Here is an 8,478-nt window from a genome sequence, read left to right as displayed (position 1 = left end):
TGAGCTCAACATGTGTTTAGGTGATCCGAAGTACTTTGTCAATGCCCCAAGATGTAGCATACTTCCTCATTGTTAACTCAGGCATAGTAAGACTACTGTATGCCCCACTTTCGATCCAAATTTGAGCTGCCCTTTTCGGGTTTTCATCTTCAAATCCCCTTTGGTCTCAAAGCGCCCTTTGCGGGTTTTCGCCTTGGCCTCTCCTTTGCTTTTCTTTTCTTTCTCTTTTTTGTTTTTCTCTTCTTGTTTTTGAAAGTGAAGTATTCTTCGATTAAACCCAAGTTCACAGGGTCAGGCAAGTTCTTGCCATTTATCTTAATCAACATCAATGCCCCCACCAGGGATAAGGTCATTCCCTAATTTGACATCCATTTTCATTGAGATCCTTTTGTATGGGAAGGATCCTTCTCAAAACTAAGTTTCCTTGATGAAATTTTCTGGAATGATCTTTCCATCATCACTTCGTATCATTTGACCGTAACTGGATAATTTTTGACCTCCTTTTTCAATCAGGTTCACTTGATCATTGGAATTGGATTTACTCAACTCTGACGAAACTCGTGGAGAAGAGACCTTGCCAAAATTGCATTCATTCCATAAATCAACAAAAAATGTTGCCCAGGTGAAGGTTCTAATAGAGACTCCCATGATCCTTTTTTTTTTTGCACCGTTCATTTTCGGGCGATATGGTATTTAATATTGAACAGCTCGGATGCTTCAGATATAGTAATGCTATTTAAATTTAGTACATCGTCAGATATGGTACATTTCGGTACTCCATACTAACATAGAAAATGTTGGCTATTGACCTCGCATTATTGACATATGAGGCAGCTTCTGTCCACTTGGCAACATAATCGACGACCACAAAAAGAATCGATACTCGTCAGAGGCTTTTGGCGAAATCAGCCTGATGGCACACATGCCCCATATAGAAGAAGATTATGGGATTCACTGATTCTTTGCAGCATAAGGTTTTCTTCTCATCTTGTTCACCGTCATCAACAGATCAGGAGATAAGCTACAATCTTAGTCATCTTCAAAGTCTTAAGGTCCCACTAAACACATATCTCGCTCAAAAGGAGAATCTAAGTTAGCAACAGTGTCACTCATATCATTGATATCTGGAGACCTGTTATAAAGATGAAAGAAAAATTGAAGAACAAGAGAAACCAAGAATATTTACTCATGTGGTATGATCATGAATGAAATGGTAAAGAACAGATGTTTGAAATAAGAAACAAAAGAATGTATTTCATTGAAATAAAGACGCTAGACATAGGCCTATTTCACAAAAGGATTCTTATTGCCTCTAGGCTTAAAGCAACAAGTGTGTTTTGAATATGTCTCTAGATTAGCCCTAAAAAACACAGGGATCTCTTCCATCGTCCCATCGTTTAAAACACTCCCAAGTATGCAAAGGTGAATGCCTGTCAAATTCTTTTCTCCGCATCATTGATTATTGCATTTACCCCCTCATCAGCATGGTTGGGTAACAGATTTTCTATGCCAGGCCTGTTGTCGAACTTCACAATACCCATTTCAACGAGCCTTTCGACTAACTTCTTAAAAGGGATGCAATTTTCTATCGACTGCCCTGTGATTCCCGCGTGGTATTCGCATTGGGTATTTTCATTGTACCACTTAAGGTATGGAGGTTGTACGGGTTTTGAGTAGAATGGTGCTACAACATGTGCATCAAATAATCTTTTGTATAGCTTCTTATATGTCACTAGGATAGGGGTAAACTGTATTATCTCCGTATTTCTCTTTGCGCTGGGCTCCTGCCTTGGTGCAACTTGCTGGCCTTTGACTACCGTTCTCGATTGATTAACGGTGACAGGTTTTGAATAGCCTAAGCTCACATTGCTTACCTTGCTTTCCTTTTTCTTTAGGGCTGACCCTCTCGTGCTTTCCCTCGTTTCTATCTTCTCGCACCTTATTGCATTTTCTATCATTTCGCCAGACATCACTATGTCTGCGAAACTCTTAGTCGCTCTCCCCAACATATGATTAATGAAAGGTGCCTTCAAGGTATTAATAAATAGCATAGTCGTTTCTTTTTCCAGCAGTGGTGGTTGGACTTGCGTAGTGATTTCCCTCTACCTCTGGGCGTATTTCTTGAAGCTTTCACCTGACCTTTTCTCCATGTTCTGTAATGTAATCCTGTCAGGCACTATATAGGTCACATGGTCATACTGTTTCATGAAGGCCTGTACCAAATCATTCCATGATTTGACCTGAGCACGACTCAATTGATTGTACCATTTGGCTGCGGCCCCAGTCAAACTATCCTGAAAACAGTGAATCAAAAATTGGTCATTGTTGACATATCCCGTCATTCTTCGACAGAACATTGTAATGTGAGCCTCAGGGCAGCTGGTTCCATTATATCTTTCAAATTCTGGCATCTTGAACTTCGGAGGAAGTACTAAGTCCGGGACCAAACTAAGTTCCTTTGCGTCAACTCCACAATAATGATCAGCACTTTCTAGCTCCTTAAACTTCTCCTCTATCCATTTGCACCGATCCTCGAGCTACTTTGGGAGCTCCGCCTTTACTTTTTCCCCTTCAACCTCATCAAAATCAGGGATCGTGGGATTTGCCACATTGTCTTCAGGGTTAGAGCACGAGCCCGTTGGAAAGTTTACTGGTGCCGAAGTGCCGGCTTGATACAGAGGTTTAACATTAACAGACACCCTTGGTGGCTGTGTTTGAATATTTACTGGGGTAAAGCTTGTAGGACAAGCAGAGTCATCGTTGTCATTCCCAATATCACCTATAGGGCCCTTTCCTTTGTCAGACCCTCCCTTCAGCAGCTGTGTCAGCTGGCTCATCATGTTGTTCTGTGACTCCAGCATGTTTTTCTGGGACTCCAGCAATTGATCCCTCATCTCCTGCTGGATCCTAACCAGCTCTTCTTGCATCTGAGCTTGCAGTTGCTCCTGCATCTCCTTTTGCATTTGTTCTAATTTCTCTAACCTCTGATCCATATCCTTGTTTTCCTCCTTGTATAGTAACGATGTTCTAGGGTAACTAGATAAATTATCACTAATTAATAAGGTTCTTTTGTGCAACTTAATATTTATGATGCTATGCAATGTAAATGCATGAAATGAATGCAAAAAGGAGACATCGATTCGAATTCAATTCCATTTAGAAAACTTCACTGAAAAACAAAATCTTTTACATCAAATGAATTATATATACGGTCTTGCCCTAACACCCATAGCTTTTACTTTCCTAAGAAGGCAGGCTAACTCTCGCCCCCGATCTGACTCTAAATCTTACATCAAATGAATTATATATTTGACTCTTAGCACATCTACTTGGACGGCCAAAGTCTGTAAATGATCAGCCACCTCTCGTATCTGAGTTATAGCTTCGCCCATAAGGTAATCCCTATCTCGGACCTAATCCTGAGATCAGTGAAGTTTCTCCCCTAGTTGCTCATTATTTGCTTCCAATAATTCAATCTGATTCTTACAGTTCTGAAGTGTAATCTCAAGTTCTTCTACTTTCCCCTTCAAATTCTTAATCTTACTTAGGCTAGCCCTTAATTCAATCACTGAGTTATGACTCCGATGTTGCTGTAGTGCCATTTCTAACTCTGCCACCCGAGCTCTTAACATATGTTTTTCATTCTGGCTATCATCCAAACTCTTTTTACAAGTGACTTATTGAGCTTGAGCATCATGGAACTTTTTCTCCCACCAATCAGCCCTAGCCTTTTCCTCTTGGATTTCTTGCCTCCACTGTTCAGACATTTTACCCAAGCCAACATTTCTCATTGACTTATACAGCTGCTTATAATCAGTCTTCAGACTATCCAGGTCCACCTCAACCTCTCTCTTTCTCTTCTTCAAATTCTCAGCCTCAGATTTTTTAACATCAACATCCAGCTTTAAGTACACTTTTTCCTCCTCCAACTGCTCTATTTTCCTTTCTAACTCCGAAATTTTCTTTTCAAAGTCTTACTTTATGATTTCCAATTCAGAGGGGACCACTCACAGATATTCTTCTATCGGCCGAGCTTCTTCTAAATTTGGCTTCGGGGTATTGTCGTTAACCCTTCTACTCCACCATTCATTATATTCAGGAGTCACCATTGGATTCAAAGCAACTCCCTTTATCCGGCAGGTTTGGTTCCAGGCATTATAAATCTCGCGGCTTTTTCCTTGGAGTCTTTCTCCCCATACGAGAACCCACTCTGAGCTAGCCCATGCGTCATCGATATAAATTGTCTCGATCTATATTGCCTCAATACAAGCAAAGGGGTGTATCCAACGGCTCCCCAAATCCCCAACAAAGGGACCCATTCATAACTCCCACATCGGTAAAAAATCTCATCGGAAACCATCCAATGGGCCTTCCATTCGGTATCCTCCTCTTGGAGATTTTGAAGTATCGCCATCCATTTTTCCTCTGTTATGTCATCTCTTCTAGATATGGTCCCTATCTCCTTCAAAGGTGAGTAATCTCCGAGAAAATGTCGGTAAGAGGCCTTTTCTACCCTCCAAAAGTGGTTATGAAACCATACTAACAAGAGTTGTGCACACCCAATAAATCTGCCTTCACCTGCCATTCGACATGCACTCAAAGATCTGAAAGTCTCAGCCAAGATTGTAGGAACAGGAGTGACTCCTTTACCAAATCGATCAAATAGATCGGCGACTGCTTCATCTACATGCCTTAAAGCTTTAGGGAAAATAACCAAACCGTAGACGCTCAAGGCGAAGACATCAACTCTTTTCTTCATATCAGGGTGTGCCAGGATCAGATCTCTTAAAATTTCCCAAGGGATGCACTTTCCATTGCCTTTCTGTTGGACTCGAGCTACAACCCACTGCTCACTCATCTTAGTGATGTTCATCAACCTCTTTACGAAGGTTGGGGTGTTGACAGCTCTAGAATAAATCTTATCAACTTGAAACCTCGGACAATGAGGCAAGGCTGTATATTCCTCAATAGTAAGTGCTAAATCCACCTTTCCGAAAGTAAAACAACTGTAGGCGGAATTCTAAAATTGAGCCATGGCGCGGAACAAATACCTATCTTCCTTAACATCGTTGAGATAAGGAATATCACCATAATTACAGTAGAGTAGCTGCTTCATCTCCTCATTCTAGTGACTCCATAATTCTTTCAACTCCTGAAGATAATTCTGAACCACACTAATACGGGTAAAGTCCAATAACTCCGATGTATACTCCTTTGTCAAACTGTCACCTTTCTCTAACTGTGCATTTTCTGTCCATCTTTGGACAAACGCGTTGTCTTTCACTTTATCAAGGAATTCGTTCTTCATGGCAAAACTTTCTATTAGTAATTGAACCGTATATCGATACCTCCTTTTATGATGAAAATGCTATGCAATGTGATGCAAACATAAACAAGATGAAACACATTAGTACATGAGAAATAAACAACCTAGAACACCTATCTCGGTAACAACTAAGGTTTGGCATAACCCTAACTAGGGTAGGATCCTAGGGTTTACTATATGTGGTTCAGTTCTAAAGAAAGGGGTACCTGAACCAGCAGATTCCTCAATCCTCACCCATTATAGGCTCATATGGACCAAGTTCGGTTCAGGGGGATACATTTCCCTACGGCCATGCAGAGGTGAAAACCTCACGAAGACATAGGTACTGATGTATCCCGGAAGCGATCCCCTAGCCCATGCGGAGGTGAAAACCTCACGAAGGCATAGTTCCTCACTCCCACTTAAAAGGTGCGACCACAATGGTCATGCAATATGATGCAAGAATATATTGAAAGACTCAAAAAATAAAGTAAAACCCACATGATAAAAACCGACAAAGACACAGAAAATGCAATGAGACGATCGTAGATTTAAAAACCAAATTTCCAATTTTTGACAAGACGGAAAACAATCAATTTACAGCTCGACTCTCTGATCTCCCCAGCGGAGTCGCCAAGCTGTCGAAACCATTTTTTTGAAAACGAGAAATCGACTTTTGAAAACGAAAAGTTGGGAGTTGCCACCAATCGTTTTCAATAGGGTGTGACTGGATCATCTCAAAACACGGTCGTTTTTAATAAATAAATAAATTTTTCAAAACGATAATTTTGGTCTGCGAACATAGAAAACCGGTTCGGGAGTCAGTTACGTACGAGGAAGGATTAGCACCCTCGACACGCCCAAAATTGGTGCTGGATTGATTATTTAGTGTCTTAATGTCAAAAATTAAAGATTTGGACAGAGTTCAAAACGCGATCCTCCTTTTATTGGCTTTTAAAACATTTAGGTAAGTCAAATGTGTATTAAAGACCATCTCACCTCAATGTAAAACATTACATCCAGTACGTTAGGACACAACTTTTTTTACCCTCAATTGTGAGCTTGCCTTTAAAACGTGTGTTTTAGCCTTAAGACGATATTCGAATATTCAAAACAAACAAAGAAAGCGAAACCCAGTACATTAGGGCACGATTCTTCGAATTCTTTAAATACTGAACATTGCCTTTATTTTGAAAATTTTTGAGAGAAGATCAATAGGTAAATGAATTAAGGACATAGATTTTTTTTAAAAATGATGATGATAGACAACATGAAAACAATAATATAAGAATAATGCTAACCATATATAAATAATAAATAATAATAATTAATAGAAATAATTAATAAAACAACAGTAATAATAAATACAATAATGTAATAAACATTGTACTAATAGTATTAATAATAATATTAAAAACATGATGATAATAACAAAAAATATGTTGACGATAACATTAAATATGGGGGATAATAGTAAAAAAATGGAATAACAATGTTAAATTAGTAATAGTGAGAAATAGTAAATAATAACAATTTGATATAAAAATGGTAACCGATAATAAACAATGGTATAAAAAAATATAATAAGTCTATGTATAATAGAAATTTATATTTAAAATAATTAACTTCGCTTAAAAATATATATATTTACATAATAAATATATAATAATAAATAAATAATATAATAATATGAAACATAACTCAAATTAATTAAATTAATAGAAAATAATAAAAAACAAATATAAAAATAATGAGAATAAAGCTCAAATTAATTAATTTAACAGTAAAATAAAAAAATAAAAAAGGGGTTAAATTGAATTAAAAATGAAAACTTTGGGGCCAAATCAGAAAGGAAATAAAATTAGAGGTATACTCCTTCTCTTTTCCCGTCTTTCGTTTGTGAAAAAAATGTGAACACCAAAGTAAACAAAATTGAATAATATAAAAAGTTACCTTAAAAATCTGATTTGTATTCTCTTTGATTTCGTATGTGTATTCTCTCAAAAAAATTCCCCTTACAATAGTTTTCCAAGGCTTTTATAGCCAAATTTTACAACTTATAACAAGTAGGGTGATGGAGTTAGTGGGGGTGATGGAGGTAGTGGATGGTTTAGTAGGGTGTAGGGGTGATGGAAGTAGTGGATGGTTTAGTAGGGTGATGGATTTAGTGGTCGGTTTAGTGGGGTGTTTAATTTGGGCTGGTTTGACTGGGCCTGGGCAGAAATTTGGTCTTACACAGTTGTTTAAAAAGTTCAAGAAATTTACCGAATTGTTCATCCATGCGGTCTTTCTTCAACTTTGCTGGGTATGGGATTGGTGGTCTATATTCTTTTTGACTTAGATTGTCATTATTTTTGGGTTCGACCTCCTTTCTGTCAGCTTCTTGTGGTGGCTTCTTTTCAGATTCAGCTAACACTTTCCCACTCCTTAATGTAACTGCTTTCACGCGCTCTCTTGGGTTGTGTTCAGTGTTACTCAGTAGGCTACCTTGTGGTCGTTCAAATATCAATCTAGCGAGCTGACCTATCTGAGTTTCAAGCCCTTGGATTGACGCTTGTTGATTCTTAAAGGCTGTCTCAGTATTCTGGAAACGAGTTTCTAACACCAAGATGAATTTTGTAAACATCTCCTCAAGGTTCGGCTTCTTTTCTTACTGGTAAGGTGGTTGTTGAAAGGCTGAAGGATATTGTGGCCTTTGATTTCCTTGACCGCCCCATGAGAAATTGGGATGGTTCCTTGAACCTGCATTATAAGTGTTACTATACGGGTTATTTTGGGGTCTAAAGTTATTGTTACCCATATATTGGACATGTTCCTCCTCAATGCTAGGGTTGAAGGGTTGATATTCTGTGCATGCTCCTCCTCCATTCGAATCGCACCTCATCACTGGATGTACCTGGGTAGAACCACACAAACTGTCAATCTTTTTATTTAAGAGTTCTACTTAGTTAGATAGCATAGTAATTGCATCGAGGTTGAAAACACCGGCTGCTTTTGTCAGCTTTGTCCTCATAACTTTCCATTGATAGTTATTCAGTGACATCTTCTCAATAAATTCGTTAGCCGCCTCAGGTGTCTTATTATTGATAGTTCCATCAGCGGCTGCGTCAATAATCTGCCAAGTCGAAGGGTTTAGGCCATTGTGAAATGTTTGGACCTATAGCCAGAGTGGT

General features: G+C 38.6%; 1 protein-coding gene across 1 annotated transcript; it reads right to left on the bottom strand.

Moving 5' to 3' along the window:
• Positions 1-2,102: 2,102 nt before the first annotated feature.
• Positions 2,103-2,993, bottom strand: LOC107887666 (uncharacterized). Its single transcript, XM_016811907.1, has 2 exons — positions 2,562-2,993; positions 2,103-2,456 (listed from the first exon to the last, which is right to left on the bottom strand). The coding sequence occupies exons 1-2, from the start codon at positions 2,991-2,993 to the stop codon at positions 2,103-2,105; spliced, it is 786 nt and encodes a 261-aa protein (XP_016667396.1).
• Positions 2,994-8,478: the final 5,485 nt, after the last annotated feature.

This window comes from Gossypium hirsutum, chromosome A03 (assembly GCF_007990345.1).
Source record: "Gossypium hirsutum isolate 1008001.06 chromosome A03, Gossypium_hirsutum_v2.1, whole genome shotgun sequence".
Taxonomy (NCBI): domain Eukaryota; kingdom Viridiplantae; phylum Streptophyta; class Magnoliopsida; order Malvales; family Malvaceae; genus Gossypium; species Gossypium hirsutum.
Note: the sequence above shows the minus strand (reverse complement) of the source record. Positions and strands in the feature narration are given on the sequence as shown.